The sequence below is a fragment of the Panicum virgatum genome, chromosome 9K (genome assembly GCF_016808335.1).
Source record: "Panicum virgatum strain AP13 chromosome 9K, P.virgatum_v5, whole genome shotgun sequence".
NCBI classification, from domain to species: domain Eukaryota; kingdom Viridiplantae; phylum Streptophyta; class Magnoliopsida; order Poales; family Poaceae; genus Panicum; species Panicum virgatum.
Genome location: NC_053144.1, coordinates 67,481,533 through 67,497,713, shown reverse-complemented (window position 1 = coordinate 67,497,713; position 16,181 = coordinate 67,481,533). Strand labels below are relative to the sequence as shown.

General features: G+C 46.7%; 1 protein-coding gene across 3 annotated transcripts in view; it reads left to right on the top strand.

The window, feature by feature from the left end:
- LOC120647309 (protein SHOOT GRAVITROPISM 6-like) overlaps nucleotides 1-9,917 on the top strand; it is a 33,956-nt gene extending 24,039 nt beyond the window's left edge. For 2 of the 3 annotated variants that reach the window (XM_039924059.1, XM_039924061.1), the window contains exons 35-51: nucleotides 75-208; nucleotides 715-787; nucleotides 903-1,034; nucleotides 5,732-5,904; nucleotides 6,006-6,128; nucleotides 6,220-6,280; nucleotides 6,364-6,459; nucleotides 6,534-6,634; nucleotides 6,838-6,943; nucleotides 7,193-7,306; nucleotides 7,383-7,457; nucleotides 8,167-8,265; nucleotides 8,552-8,623; nucleotides 8,703-8,788; nucleotides 8,873-8,966; nucleotides 9,251-9,358; nucleotides 9,434-9,917. In XM_039924059.1, the coding sequence (XP_039779993.1) occupies nucleotides 75-208; nucleotides 715-787; nucleotides 903-1,034; nucleotides 5,732-5,904; nucleotides 6,006-6,128; nucleotides 6,220-6,280; nucleotides 6,364-6,459; nucleotides 6,534-6,634; nucleotides 6,838-6,943; nucleotides 7,193-7,306; nucleotides 7,383-7,457; nucleotides 8,167-8,265; nucleotides 8,552-8,623; nucleotides 8,703-8,788; nucleotides 8,873-8,966; nucleotides 9,251-9,358; nucleotides 9,434-9,679 (1,893 nt within the window). In that variant the 3' untranslated portion in view covers nucleotides 9,680-9,917. The remainder of the gene's footprint in view (nucleotides 1-74; nucleotides 209-714; nucleotides 788-902; nucleotides 1,035-5,731; nucleotides 5,905-6,005; nucleotides 6,129-6,219; nucleotides 6,281-6,363; nucleotides 6,460-6,533; nucleotides 6,635-6,837; nucleotides 6,944-7,192; nucleotides 7,307-7,382; nucleotides 7,458-8,166; nucleotides 8,266-8,551; nucleotides 8,624-8,702; nucleotides 8,789-8,872; nucleotides 8,967-9,250; nucleotides 9,359-9,433) is intronic. The other variant, XM_039924060.1, reaches the window with a different exon arrangement.
- Nucleotides 9,918-16,181: the final 6,264 nt, after the last annotated feature.

The following is a 16,181-nucleotide window of genomic DNA, read 5'->3' as shown; positions in this document are numbered from 1 at the left end:
AATTTAATTCACTTCAAGTGGAAGTTGTACAATGGCATGGTCATTATTATTAATATACTTGTCTACTTGCTTAGCTGGTTGTCTTGCTACACTCTTGCACGCTGGCAACATGTGATAAGGTAAAGCAGTCAGCAGATGCTTCCATTCAAGCTATTATCATGTTTATTACCAGAAGAGGCAAGGAGCTACGTGAACCTGATGTCTCGAGGTTAGCTTATTAAAGATGAGATTAGTTTGTTAACATTTCAGAAGGTTTTACTTAACAATATATGCATCCTAATAGATGGCTAATGCTAGATGACACTAGAAAACAAGCATGTTTGAAAAATAAGACCTCTAGCTGGGAAATTTCAATTGCTCCTATGTTTCAGTTGAGGCAGTAGAGGGAAGCGCAGACACCAATAGCTTTATGGTGCCATGGGACTACATTTACCATAGTAGGGTTGATGAAGGCAATTTCTAGAGAGGTTATACAAATCAAAAGAATGACACCAAATATGATTATTTTGTGGTGATGTAGAAAAAGTGACATGACATAGCAGTTTATCTGAGTAGACAGACTATTTTGATAATTTGAATATGTGATGTAATTTTCTTGCACCTTTTTCAGGTACTTGTCATTTTGTCGACCTAAGTTTCAGCACAGTGCGTTGCGTCTCCTTTTCTTCTATGAAAGAATCTAATATTTCTATTATCCTATTGTTGATATTATAGGACAACTCAATCTTTACTCTCATCTGCTGTTTCTTTTACTGACAAGGACTCACGCCAAGAGGTTCTGAATGCTGTATCCATCATCGATTTTAATATTTTATCGATCTTGTATCTGGTTTACCTTTTCAATACAAATATTCTGGTTTATGATTATACCCTCAAGCTGCTTTCACCTTAATGTAAGATAGATATCATGCCTAGCAGAAAACACCAATCACATTGTGGTCTTTGATGAAGTTCTATCTGTTGCTGGAAGGGATATTTGTACAAAAGACATTCCAAGGATTCGTGGAGGCTGGGCGATACAGGATGTTTTTTATGTGAGTACTGGGTGGAGCCTGGGTGCTTTGTATTATGCAAGTTAATAGGACCATGCATTAAGAACAAATTCAGTTATGTATAGTTGTGCATTAATATATTGTCTTTCATTTATTCAGTTATGCATTACTATGTGTTGGTGTATATGTGAGCCCGTGTATAGAGGCCTATCTAGAGGCTCATGTATAGGATCTATATATCCCACCCTTCTAGGGTTTGGAGGAATATAAGCTATTATTCTCTCCTACATGGTATCATTTAATTAGGTTTCTTCTCCCATGGCAGCCGCTGCCGCCGCCGTCATGGCTGGCCGGCCGCCGGCGCCGCCGCCCCCATCCCTCTCCTCTTTCCCTCCCCTTACCTCTGTTCCCGCTGCCTCTGCTCCAGGAGCGCCGCGCGCGTGGCTTCACGCCGCCGCAGCGCAGCTGCCCCCCACCGCAACCGCCACGCTGGACCCTGCTCCCAGCGCCGGCGGATCCCGCCCCTCCCTGGCCGCCGGATCCCGCCCCTCCCTGGCCGCCGGATCCCGCCCCTGCCTGGCCGCCGGTGCCCCTCCTCTGCTCCAGGGCGTGCCGGCGCCTCCTCTGCTCCAGGCTTGCGCGGCCGGCCCCTCTGCTCCAGGCGCGACGCCGCCCCTGCTCCAGGCCGCCGCCGCCGGCCCTTGCGCGGCCGGCCCCTCTGCTCCCGGCGCGGCGCCGCCCCTACTCCAGGCCGCCGCCGTCGGCCCTTGCGCAGCCGGCCCTTCTGCTCCCAACGCAGCGCCGCCCCTGCGTGACACCACCCCGCACTCGCCGCTGCTGTGGGCGAGCCGGCCCTGGGTGCCGCCGCCACGGGCGCGCTGGGGCTGCCCCTGGCCCTCGCTGCCGCCGTCCAGGGTGGGCAGGACGCGGGCGTGGGGCCCCTGGAGCCGCCGGCCCCTGGCGCCCCTGGCCTCCAGCACGCAGCCCCTGCGCGGCACCATCCCACGCTCGCCGCTGCTGCAGGCAGGCCGGCTCTTGGTGCCACCGCCGCGGGCGCGCTGGGGCTGCCCCTGGCCGCCGCCGCCGCACTTGTGGCCGCTGCCGGCCCTGCCGCCGCTCCTCTGACCGCGGCCGCGGGCGCGCCCAATCTTCCCGGCCGCTGTATTTCCCTGGCGCCTCTTGCGGCCCCCGGCGCCGCCCCTGCTACGGCGCATGAGCGCGCTCAGGAGATGCTGCGGGACCTCGAGGCCAAGCTCGTCGAGGGCAAGCTCGCGCACGCCGCGCAGGCTGTCGCGCCCGCCGCGCGCGAAGCGCAGGCCGCCGTCGCACCCGCGGCGCAGGCCGTCGCCCCCGCCGCGCGGGCCGCTGCCTCGCAGCCGCGCACGCCGCGCAGGTCGTAGCGCCCAGGGACCCCGCGCGGACCGCTGCCTCCCTCGCCGCCGCGCGCACCGCGCAGGCTGCCGCCCCCGGCGCGTGGCTGTCCGTCGTGCCCGCCGCGCAGGTCGTAGCGCCCAGGGACCCCGCGCGGGCCGCTGCCTCCCTCGCCGCCGCGCAGGCTGCCGCCCTCGACGCGTGGCTACCCCTGGGCGCTGCTGGCGTCCCGCTCGACTCGTGTGTTCCTTGGTTACTCCCCTGACCACAAGGGGTACCGCTGCTTTGACCTCACCTCTCGTCGCGTTCTGATCTCCCGACACGTCGTGTTTGACTAGTCGGATTTCCCCTACTCCACCTCCTCCACACCTTCTCCTGACCTCGAGTTGGAGTCCTTGTTTCCGACTGACCCGGTGGTTCAGCCACCGTGACCTGTCTGTCCTTTCCCTGCAGGGTTTTCCCGGTACACCGGCACCGCTTCCGGTGATCCCTGCTGCGCCAAGCGCGGCCTCGGTGCCTGCTATCGCGCCACGCGCGGCCCCCGGACCTCTGGTCGTGCCGCGTGCGGCCCCGGTGTCTCCTGCTGCGCCACGCGCGGCCCCGGTGCCTCTCCCTGCACCTGCGCGGTACGCTCAGCCGGTGCAGGTGTACCAGCGTCGTCCGGCGCTGACGCCGGCGCCGCCGCGGTACGCTCAGCCGGTGCAGGTGTACCTGCGTCGCTCGGCGCCACAGGCGCCGCCTCCGACTCCGGAGGCTCCTGCGGCGCCTACACCGGAGCCGGCGGTGTACCACCCGCCAATCATCCATCAGGATTCTCGGCATGTCCATCCCATGGTGACTCGGCGGATGGCGTCTCAGGCCGTGACTCTCTCCGCTGCCGAGGGATAGCCGCGGGTCTCTCCGGTACCCTTCTCTGTCCGCGACGCCTTGGCGGATCCTCACTGGCGTCGTGTGATGGAAGAGGAGTACGCGGCTCTTCTTGCCAACCAGACGTGGGACCTCGTGCCGCGTCCGTCTAGTTGTAATGTGGTGTCTGGCAAGTGGATCTGGACGCATAACCGTCGGGCTAACGGCACACTGGAGTGCTACAAGGCTCGCTGGGTTCTCCGGGGTTTCACCCAGCGGCCTGGTGTTGACTACGATGAGACCTTCAGTCCAGTGGTGAAGCCCGCTACGGTGCGCACGGTCCTCTCGCTTGCGCTCTCTCGCTCTTGGCCAGTGCACCAGCTGGATGTGAAGAATGTGTTTCTTCACAGCACTCTGTCAGAGACTGTCTACTGCTCTCAGCCAGCGGGATTTGTGGACTCGAGTCGTCCGGATATGGTCTGCCGGCTCAACAAGTCTCTCTATGGTCTGAAGCAGGCTCCTCGGGCTTGGTATTCTCGGTTCGCCACGTTCTTGCTGACATTGGGGTTCACCGAGGCCAAGTCTGACACGTCTCTCTTCATCTACCGCTGGGGGATGAGACTGCCTACCTGCTGCTCTATGTCGATGATATTGTGCTCACAGCCTCCAGTCAGCAGTTGCTTGAGCGCATTATCTCCTCTCTGCAGCAGGAGTTTGCTATGAAGGATCTTGGTCAGCTCTACCACTTCTTGGGCGTCACTGTTGAGCCTCGCCCGTCTGGCCTATTCCTTCACCAGCGGCAGTATGCACTCGACATTTTGGAGCGGGCTGGGATGACTGATTGCAAGCCATGCTCCACTCCTGTCGATACTCAGGTGAAGCTGTCTGCTGATCTGGGTGATCCCGTGGCCGATCCTACTGGCTACCGGAGCCTCGCCGGTGCCTTGCAGTACCTCACCTTCACTCGGCCGGATCTCACCTATGCCGTTCAGCAGGTCTGTCTTCACATGCATGATCCCCGGGAGTCTCACCTTGCTGCACTGAAGCGTCTCCTCCGCTACGTCCGTGGCACTGTTGGGTTCGGCTTGGTTCTTCACCGCTCTCCTACCTCTGAGCTGGTGGTCTACACCGACGCTAACTGGGCTGGCTGCCCGGACACTCGCCGCTCCACTTCCGGCTACGCCGTCTTCTTGGGCGGCAACCTTGTCTCCTGGTCGTCCAAGCGGCAGCCAGTTGTCTCCCGCTCCAGTGCCGAGGCGGAGTACCGGGCTGTCGCTAACGGCGTGGCGGAGGCGTCTTGGCTACGACAGCTCTTGGCGGAGCTCCAAAGCCCGCTCGCCAAGAGCACGCTCGTCTACTGCGACAACGTCAGCGCCGTGTATCTCTCCACCAACTCCGTCCAGCATCAGCGGACGAAGCATGTGGAGATCGATCTACACTTCGTGCGCGATAGAGTCGCCATCGGCGATGTTCGGGTACTCCATGTCCCGACTACCTCCCAGTTTGCCTACATCTTCGCCAAGGGACTACCCTTCTCGACCTTCTCGGAGTTTCGCTTCAGCCTCAACGTAGCAGGTGGCTAGTTGTGGCTGGGGGGGGTATTTGCCCTTTGTACTCTCTTTGTACTCTCTTCTTGTCCAGTCTTGAACACCGCTGCGCCGGTAGTTCAGACTGCGGGGGGTGTTGGCTTTCTTGTTGTCCAGTTTTGAACACCGTTGCGCCGGTAGTTCAGACTGCGGGGGGGTGTTGGTGTATATGTGAGCCCGTGTATAGAGGCCCATCTAGAAGCCCATGTATAGGATTTATATATCCCATCCTTCTAGGAATACAAGCCATTATTCTCTCCTACACTGTGATATTGAGCAGCACAAAAGTAGTTGATAATCTTGTCTTGAATGTCTAGTTTGGTATTTGTAAGTTTGAGCTAGCATCATAGCTAAGATAGTGGACTAAAGGGGGACTAAAGGGGTACCTATTACTGCGCAGTCGCGTCCATACATGACTTCCAATGTTCATCAGGGTAATATATATAGGGTTATAATCTGAAATATGTTAATTAGCATTAAACATTTTTATGCTGCAAAAAATTTGTTGCACTAGATTCCATGATCAGAAATGCACAAATCATTGAGCATTTTTAACAGTGTGGAAAAAAATAAAAGCACATTATCCAAAATTTTAGAACTATCATGTACTGAGAATCTAGTTTTCTTCTGTTTAGTTAAATGACCATAGGCTACAATTAACTGTTCTTTTTTAAAAATAAAAAAATACTTCCTACAATTTTCTGTAAGACCAGGATTAACTTGGTTTAGCTAGGCATGATTTACGACATCATTTATACTTGCACTGTACATGTAATAATAGGCTTGCAAAGTCTGTAGGATGGTAGTTGAATAACGTTTCCTTTTCTGCTAAATAATTTAGAACTGTTATTGCCTGAAAACTTAGCAGAATTTAGCTTTATGAATCCTGGAATTGCACTTCTTATTACCTGTGCGATTGTTTGGCCTCCATTTCAGGCATTTTCCCAGCATAAGGAGCTTGCACTTCTCTTCCTCGAATACACTTTATCTATACTTCACAAAGAACCTGTCACAGTAAACAGTTCAGAGAAAGGGGAAACCACCTCTGAGTCATCAGCTGATGACTGTATCCTACAAGCAACTATGTTTGCTCTCAATGCATTTATGAGGTATTGCTCACCATTTTGATGGCTGACTGTTGATGTAGACTGATGGTGGACACCTTTACGTCTGCTGATTTTACATACTTCAAAATATTCTAACTTTACAGAGGTGGTGGGAAAATTGGAAAACAAGCAGTTGAGAAAAGTTACCCTTCTGTTCTTTCTGGCCTTATACTAAAACTGGGAAGTCTTCATGGTCTTGCTGAGTTGGGCCGAAATGAACTTCTGCGGTAACAATTAAACTCTTTATAGATTTTATAGCTTAATACATCAAGGCTATTTGTGAACTGAAGGACTTTATGTTTGGGCAATATTCTGCAGATCATTGTTAGTTGCATTTCAGTCATTTTGCGAGTGTGTTGGTGATGTAGAAATGGGAAAGGTGCTTTTTCTTAATTGCTTTTCTTGCCAAATATGTGAAGCCATTCTGAGGTTCTGACTATGTAAGATACCTTCCATCATTAGATATTTGCTCGAGATGGAGAACAAACTGAGAAGGATAAGTGGATGGATCTTGTTCAAGAGGTTGCTTGTAGTTCCTCAGTAAAACGACCAAAAGAGGTATTTTCTAGACTCTAGAGGGTCCTTATGTATGTTTTAGTGAATTTGTTGATGTATGTATATTATTGCCACAGGTTCTGCCAACTTGTGTTATCTTGAGTAAAGCTCTTAACAGAAATCAGAGGGCTGAAAGGGAGGCTGCTGCTGCTGCACTATCAGAATTTATACGCCACATGTAATTGAATAAAATTCATAATAGTGCTTCTTTCTCTAGTTTAATTGAATTTGGAAATACTCTCTTCACCTCTGGTATTTTTAGTTTCTGGTTTTATATTTAGGATCAAACTTCAATTTTGCATGGGACTGAAACAATTATGTTTCAGTTTTATTCCCCACTCCAAAAATCTCACCGATAACCTTTGCTGCTTATTTGTGCAGTGAAGAAGAACTTACATTGCTTGAACAATTGGTCGAGGAATTGTGTCAACATGTCTCTGATGATTCACCAACTGTCAGGAGTCTCTGTTTGCGTGGACTTGTGCAGGTCATCATTCTAACTACAGCATGGATACCTCTCCTCTTATTACTGTTTTGTTATTTTTGTAAGATAGATTGGATATTGCTTCACTAAAAGAGTTCAAGGTGTTTCTACTTTTCTTCTTCCACAATCATGCACCTATATATGTTATTTTCGTCTACTTATCAGATCCTGCATTTTCTATTGTAGGCTACACTAACATAGTTTAATGGCTGAGTGAGTCATGAGATTCGTGTGTTTTTTTATCTGTTTCAGATTCCTGAGAGCCACATGCTTAAATACATCCAACAAGTTTTAGGAGTAATATTAGCACTACTTGAAGACCCCAACGAGTCTGTTCAATTAACTGCTGTACAATGCTTGTTAACTGTGAGTTCTTATTTTAGCGTAATTCCATATTTTATCAATATTAACAGAATAATTGAAAAGCCTGCACTGGTTTCAGGTTCTTAATTTGTCAGAACAAGACGCTGTTGACCCCATCTTAATAAATCTCTTAATAAGGCTGCGGAATCTCCAGGTAACAATCCAGAACTAGTGTTTTTGTTTTGCTGTTTTAATGGCATGATGCAGGGTGATCTGCATGCTGTTAAATGATTAACTGTTGAAAGGTTAATATGTAATTGGAGGAAGTGCATGGATTATACTGTACCAGAGTTGAGATGGACCTGTCAGATATTGTGGAATTGGAGTGCATATACACTCCTGTTTTTAAATATATTTGAGCTAATTTGGAAACATCATATATTTAAAAATGGAGGGAGTAATTTGGAACCATAATGTCTGCACATAATATCATCTAGCCATCTAGGCAGCAATGAGCGTTGCTCTGGTATTAGCTGGCAATATTGTCAAGACTCAAGATAGAGCATTGCCTTGTATTTTTATCTGTTTTTTTGTACTAGCCAATAAAGGGTCTGTGCAACCTATGTTCTTCCTGAGTTTTTGGGCTGGTCTGTTCAAAGAGCACTCAAGCTTTTGGTATTCGAATTTTTCAGTTATTTCTTAAATAAGGTATTGGTGATGCAAGATGATTGTTCTCTAGTCAATGGAAACCTAACATTTTGCATGTTGCACAAGTAAATCACAATCCACTGGTGTTTCTTTGATACGTGTTTTAACTTTTAGTGAAAAGCACTCAGGTGGTATGCTTATTTGTAATTTTATTTTTTGAAATTGACAGATCAATAGCTCATGGCTGTAACCTACCTGCAACTGTTGTGTAACAGGTCTCAATGAATACGAAAATGAGGTCCAATGCATTTGCAGCTTATGGTGCTTTAAGTGCCTATGGCGTAGGTTTGCAGCGGACTGCTTTTATTGAGCAGGTAGCATACAGTTTCCACTTCAGTTGCATTATAGTGCTTACCATTATCTCGTAAATTCCTTTGTAGGATGCTCTTGTAGAGACCACATAAAGTATCATGCCAGTTACAAACTTAAAAATATTCCATAAACTTCTGCCATCCATGACACTTGATTTTCTTAACGTATTAATTTTTAGAAACTACAAACTAGATAGATTTTACAATTTGGTGCATGCATCATGCGCCTTTTACTTTTGATTGTTTTCTTATGCCGCTCAAGGTATTAAGTCTCTTATTCCTAACGCAGATACATGCCACCCTTCCCCGTCTGATCCTCCATCTTCACGATGATGACCTAAGTGTTCGACTTGCCTGTCGGGTATATAGTCACTATGTTCCCCTTACCTCATATTTTCATGAACTTGCATATGTTACTATTTGTTGTTTTGCCAAAACAGAACACATTTCAGCTCCTTGCCCCATTGATGGAAGTAGATGGTTTGTCTTTGCTCCTCAGCAAGCAGTATTTTACTTCGGATCGCCGGTTTGTTTTGAGTTTTCCTAGCTATTTATTTTGTGATTTCGCATTTTATTTAGAAGTAACATTTCCAGTATTTTTCCCCCACAGTTCCGATTATGAGGACTTCATTAGGGACTTAGCGAGACAACTTTGCCGACTGTCTCCTGCCAGAGTTGACAGCTACCTAGAATCTGCTATCCAGGTACAGTTTTCTTCTTATTCATACATTAGGAAGCGAGCCTAGCTCAGCTGGTTTGAGGTGTGGCCGTGTGGGCGTACATTCCCACCACCCTGATTCAACTCTTGATCAGTAAGCCCAACTCATTCAGGTAGTCTATCTCTTCTTAATTAAAAGATAGCCTACTCTTAGGTTGCTAGAGTTGTGTTGAGGATGTACGCTAAGAGACTACTAAAGCAAACCCAACTCTTTTTTTTTTGCTTGCTTTAGGCATTTGCAAACCCAAGTCTTGTTTTTGCTTGTTTTAGGCATTTGATGCACCTTGGCCGGTCATAAGAGCAAATGCAGTTTGTTTGGTGAGTTGCATGCTATCCTTTTTGGATGATCAACGCTTCATCGCCCCTTATTTCTCCCAGGTATTAATACTAGATTCTGGTGGTTTATTTAGTCTTAGTTCTTGATGGACTGATTAACATCCTTCTGTGTCAAAGGTGTTTGCTACGTTGGTTGGTAGAATGAGCCAATCACCAGATGCTATTGTTCGGGCGGCAGCATCTTCAGCGCTGGGGATTCTAATAGAGAGGTCTAACATGCTGAGGTCATTGATCTCACGATTTGAGCGAGCAGAATCATCACGCAATTCGCAGGGTGGGGATTCTAATGCCAAGGCACCATCAGAACTTCAGGAAGAGACAGGAGGAAGTCCAAATGATGTGCAAGTAGAGCAATATAGGTGACAGAAGCTGACCACTCATGTAAAATTTACTTGTATATGTACAGTTGTACAGTATTCGAGTTGTACATGCCCGTATATTTTTTCCCTTGAAAATAGGAACAGGAGAGGTACAAAGTCAGTTGTCATGTCTATAAATCTTCAGTAACAGCAGCCCCTCACAGTTCGATGATTATCTGTTGAGTTTCCTTTGATGTAACATTCGAATATACATTTTCAATCGAGACACTGATATTTCATCTCGTCTGTTTGTGGATGATCAAAATATTTCTGGAAGCACCTCACTTATTTGATCACATCAAAACATATTCTTCGAAGCGTCATAACCTACAAAGTTTATCTCATTCACATTCATTCTCCAATGTCCCTTGAATCACAAGAGATTTGACTATCCTTGATGATCCATTATCAACCGTCACAAAATGTCATTTATGACGTTCTTATGAAAATCATCATAGAATGAAACACATTTGTGACGATTTGTTTATTGTCACAAAAGTACGTTTGGTGACGATTTCCTCATCATCATAAAATGCCTCTAATGATGATTATTGTCACTAAATTTGTACCTTCTATGACAAATGTTTTTTATCATATAATGCTTTAGCAGAATGTCACAAACCATGAACCAGCAACTAGTCTATGACGAACAGACAGAAATTATTATGATAACACAAACATGTATTAGACAATCCCTATAGAATTGCTCAATTGAAGCATTCAAAATTACATGGTATTTATACATCATGTGCCATTACAACCATTTCATAACATGTCACTTTGTCACATGTTTTGGACCATCCAAGTGACACAAAACTAAAGTAAATGGACGCCTATGTTCACCAAATAAACTTGCTCGATAAAGTACTGTACCAAAAAAAGGACACTACAACATCATCTGCAGAGTTTGGCTCTTCACCTTCTATGCCATCACACTTTCATTGCTCCATAGTCTTCAACCGTAATGCTTGAGCAGGATGACACTACAGGAAACAAAAATGATAAGAAGGCATAACTAGAACCATGTAAAACTAGCATTCTAACTTTATCCTTGACATGACAAGCAGGGTTGTATTAGCATTCTAACTTTATACTTGTGGACAAAGAATTATCAATCAAGTCACAAGAACATTCTAGTGCCAAAAGGCCAAACTGTAACTCAAGCTTTATGCTAGAAGTAGATCACAGACTAAAAAAGCTACTGGTAAGCTAATGATCATGTTATCAGACCAATTGCTTTTAAGTTCTTCTAAAGTATATCTCAAACACTACCAGAGGGAAAAGAAAGCTCTATATTGATCCAGCAGTGGTCATGCATTGCAAAAGTTAAAAATTAGGCCAACAAAGGTAAACAATATCACTATAAAGAAACAATTTTGAAGGTGATCTTACAAAGATTGCGGCCAGTGGTTATGCATTGCAAAAGGTATGGCTTGATCCGCTCTCTTAGTTCCTGTGAAATGCAGTTCAAAACCAACCAAAAAACACATTAAATTATATCAATGAAGTAACATCAGGGCATGCAGTAAATAGACCAACAATAATAAACAAGGAACTGAAGTCCTAGGTTGTTAAGCTTGTCCCTTGAAACCTTTATGTATACCCTGTTTTTATCCATCATCATTTTTTAGAGTTAAGGGTACAGAAAAGGCAAGTAAGCAGACAATAGGGTAATGCATTCTCCTTTAAACATGCTTGTTCCCTCTTTCCACTCACTGATTGATCTTTCAATCTCCAATGAAACCCCAAGAAAATATATAATTTGGGCGATTGGGCAGGCATGGTTTTTATGGATGAATAAGGGGATTACCTTATGGAAATGGCTGGATAGGAATTTCGTCGAACACCACACCTTCAAAGAAAGGAATACCCCTCCACTTTCAGATGGGTAATCAAATTAGTTCAGATATGAAACAACTGTTGAACATATGCACTGAGCAAAAACCGATTAAACCTGCAGATATTAGAAAACAATTGGTGCATGAAATTCTTAGATCCATTCTCAATGGGAGGGAGGGGAGGGGGGCAGACCACAGTGATTCTCAGGTTGCTCTGGCTACTGCTGGCCGGAGGAACATGATGACGTGCGGTGCCGCGGCGGCGCTGGCACCGCGAAGCGCGATGGTGCGCGAGCTACCATCTCCGTGGTCGGGAAGGTGCCGAGCCAGATGCGCGCCTGCGTCTGCGGCTCCCGCACCTTGCAGACCCAGCAGGAGCCCCCAGCCCAGGCGCGCACGCCTGCAGGAGGCGGCGGCCCGGTGATGTCGGCGTCGAGGAAGCGGCGCCCGAGGGAGCCAGCAGCAGCACCCGGTGCCGCCTCAAGGAACGACGCGGAGGGGAGGGGAAATTTGGTGTGATTTGGGGAAGCTAGGGTTTGGGTTGGGGGGTGGGGGCGGGGGGTGTATATCGTGAGTGGGATGGCGGGGAAGGGAAATTTGGATTGGATTGGCGCGTTCTGTTGGCGCGAGAGTAAGTTGGGCTGAAAATTTTTGTTTGCTACAGGATTTTTGTCTGCAACATCCATATATGTCATATGTATTATAATCATTCGACCATTATACAAGTCAAATTACAAAAAGTTTATGTTTAAAGAAGAAAATTAAGAAATATATGATATTTGCACATATTGCATCGATATGGAATATCCAAGCCAATATCTTTGGGAATTTCCATTGCACAACATTTTATATTATTATTTACATAATCGGTAGGTAGCCAAATAGTCAGTCATTTGGATATGCTCTGTTACATGCAAAACACTTACTATATACTAAAGGGACTATTGTTGCACAAGGATATTATAAAATGCAATCCGAGGTGTCATTTGAACTCGGCTTAGCAAACAAAACCCTATAATAAATGTATTTAGATTTACTTATACAAAAAAATTTAGATTTTCTTGAAGATATTTTTGTATTAAATATAAATGTTTATATATGTTATTTATCCTATTTGTATGGTTCAAATTTGTAATTCTTATAATATTGAGTAAGAATTACAATTTATGACAAACCTGGAAACGTCACTAATAATTTGATATTTGGTGACGAATTTATCAAATCGTCATTGTCTGTTGCATCTTCTGTGAACAAAATATGTATTCGTCACAATGATAATCGTCTGCCTCAATTTTATGACGAAAATGCTTGAATCATCATAGAATACTGACTATTCTATGACATTTTATATCTTTGTCATATCAGTTTTCGTCGCTGATACTCACATTTCTTGTAGTGAATGTGCCTAAATTGTTGGGTCATGTCATGTTTTACTGGTGGAGATTGGCAAAGTTACTAACTACCCTTGACAACGGTGGAATGTATGTTTTACTCTAGAACATTGTTTTTGAGGTATAAGTGTTTTTATGAGTTAAAAAAAGTTCTAAAGACCCTCCCGTGGAAAAGGTGGTTCCTCTCACACCATGGTGCCGACCTCAGTGGCAAGTCGAATTCCTACCTTGCCAAGCTGGTCTCGGCAGAGCTGCCGTGGTATCGAGCCCCACGGTGGGCGCCAAACTGTTAGGGAGAAATCCCTCCAAGCAGTAGAGAGGGAGAAAGAGAGCACCGAAGGGAGCATGGTAGCTAGTGCCAAGAGCTCCCAAAAATCAGAGAGCCCCCTCAGACCCCTTGGGTCAGCTATATATATAGGAGGGGAGGAGGTGGCAATTTGCGCTCGGCCCCTTAATGAATACAATATTTACAAATAGACCCTTGGGCCATCACATGAGGCACATTTACAATATGGGTTGGGCCATTCCCCCAACAGAAAGTTCAGGTTGGCGATGGCGCCCATGCATCATTCTGGCACGACAAATGGTTGCTGGATTCTTCTCTGGCCGACAGCTTCCCCGCCCTCTATTCACACCACACCAATGACGCTGCCACTGTGCAAGCTGTGCTTGCTAGTGGCCTCTGTGAGCAGCTGCGTCCTCGTCTCACGCATGCTGCTGCTGCTGAACATGAGGTAATCGCTGGTTGCCTCTCCCAACTCATCTTGCCTGGTGGTCGCAACGTCCGTTGGTTAGCTTATGCTACGCCTCAACCTTTCACAACGCGCGGTGCCTACCACATTCTCCATGGCTCTGACCAAACGTCTGATGTGGTCCGCATTTGGGACACTCAGCTACCTACGAAAGTCAAGTTCTTCGCTTGGCTGTTGCACCATGGCCACCTGAACACACGCGCTCACCTCTACCACAGAAACATCAAGACCCAGGAGGAATCGTGGTGTGAGCACTGTCATGGCACTATGGAAACGGATGGCCACATCTTTTACGAGTGCAACAAAGCCCGTGCCATCTGGACCCGGCTCCAGCTCGCCGTTCGTGAAACCACATTGAGGAGGCCATGGGTTTTTGTTGCTACTCCCCCACTACCTGATGCGGTTTGAACTGATGTGATTTTACTTATTCTCTGGCATATCTGGAAAGCCCGTAATGCCATGATCTTCGACCACCAAGACTCCTCTCCCTCCGACGTGCTCCGGCGCGTCATCTCGGACATCGACGCGTGGAGTTGCTGATACAGGAAAACGGCAGCTGAGTTACAGATTTGGCACGATTGGACTGTAACCCATTAGCTCCCCCCCCCCTCTTTCCCTCCATCTCATGTATTCTTGCTCCTCGGTGTGCCGAGGTTATGCTTGTAACTGAACTCACAAGTTTCAATTGAATAGTAGGTGGGGATCCCCCCTAAGATTCAAAAAAAAGTTCTAAAGTAAGATTAAGGGAGGGGAGATCCATAAAACCATAAGGGAAAACCATGCTCTAATTGTGAAAAGAAATGCTCCAAGAGGAAAAGGATGTTCTATTATGGTATGGGGTGGGTGGAGAGTAAGAATCGGTAGTGTTTGGTTGGATGAAACAAATAACGTTGTAAGTTGTAACGCATATGCAAGTAGATGTCGTATCCTATGAAAACCAGGGTCCTTGTGCAAACTTTGGAAACTCCAATAGAGGCCACTGGATCCTCATCCGAGGGCACCGGACATATCTAGCAAATTTTTCAGTTAGGCGCCCGCCCCTCAATCCCACCTGGACTGCGATTTTCGCAAAAACCCCCTCCATCCGTAACCCCATGCGCCGTTAGCTGCCGTTCCGTCTCCCTCTGTCGGACTGCTTCCTCCCGATCGATCGTGGTCCAGTTTCGTCTTCCTCCGTCCTCCTGCTTCCTCCCGATCGTCTCCTACCCTAGTTGCCGCCAGCGTCGTTGCATGTCCACCAGAGCGTACGAGCACCAGCGGCCTCGACCCATACAGCCCTAACCGCGCGCCGGAGTCGAGCACCGGTCGCCGGCGTCGGCACGTGCAGCACCGGCAGCCAGCCTCGACCCGTGCAGCCCTAACTGCCGGCCTAGACACGTGCAGCACCGGCTGCCGGTCTCGACTCGTGACATCATTCAGTTTATTGCTGCTAATTTGATCCAATCTGTAATAATTATTTCAATGTCAGTTGTGAACCAAATTTTGGTAGAGTTTCCTGTAAACTGATCATGTAAAGGGAGCCGAAGCCAGAATCTCTGCGTACTAGATCAGTGTTTCCTGAAATAGCAGCCTGAATTTTGGTCATGGTATTTTGATCATTTTGTACATACGTCTGTCCCATGCCTAAATTATGAAGTGCCTGAATGTTCTGATGTGGCCTTGGCTTTGCACGATGGACAGAGGCGTCGTGGGAATACCAGGTAATTTGGTATGGCAATTATTATTTTATCTTCTTTTATACCCACCCAACAACATCTTGAGATACAATGCTGCCAGCTGGGGTGGAGCAGTTCTAGTCCACATTCATAAGATACAGATTCCAACAATATAAGCACTTAAAACTGATAGGATAAAGATCTTGATAAATTTATGTGATAAAGACAGTCTAAATGTAACCAGAGGTAAAAGGATCTTAATAAAATTTATGCAAGGATAAGGAAAATCTGCATGTAACTGTAACCAGGGAGATAAATACACAATGAATGAAAGCATGTAAGTACCTGCCAATGAAATGCCTGATTGGTGATCCTGATGTCATGAGGTAGTCCTTGGTACTAGTCATTTCTGATCAAGTGGTTTAACGCATGCCAGCACAGTTAAGATGGTTTGAACAATGGTGCAGATAAGCACAAGGACTGTCCCTAATGCTGCTAAGGCCAACCATGGATTACTGAAATGATTCACCCAGAGCCAAGAAATCCATCGGTTTAGACGACTCTGATAGTGTGCTTCCATAGGCAAGCAGAGTGGCCTTAAGTTATACTTGCCATTGAAATCAAATACATCTTTACTGAGCACGGAAAATAAATCAGATGCATGCTTGTCACTATCAAGGTGGTGGACAATTATTTCTCTATCAACAAGTAGAGTTACATCTTCTGGCATACTAATATTCCGTGATATGAAAACAATGTAAGCCGTGAAGTCATCCCCAAATTGAGGGCAGGTTTGCTCAAAAGCAATGAGATTCCTGAAATGACCACCTGTATATTCATCAACAACAAGGCATGGAATTTCGATAGAAC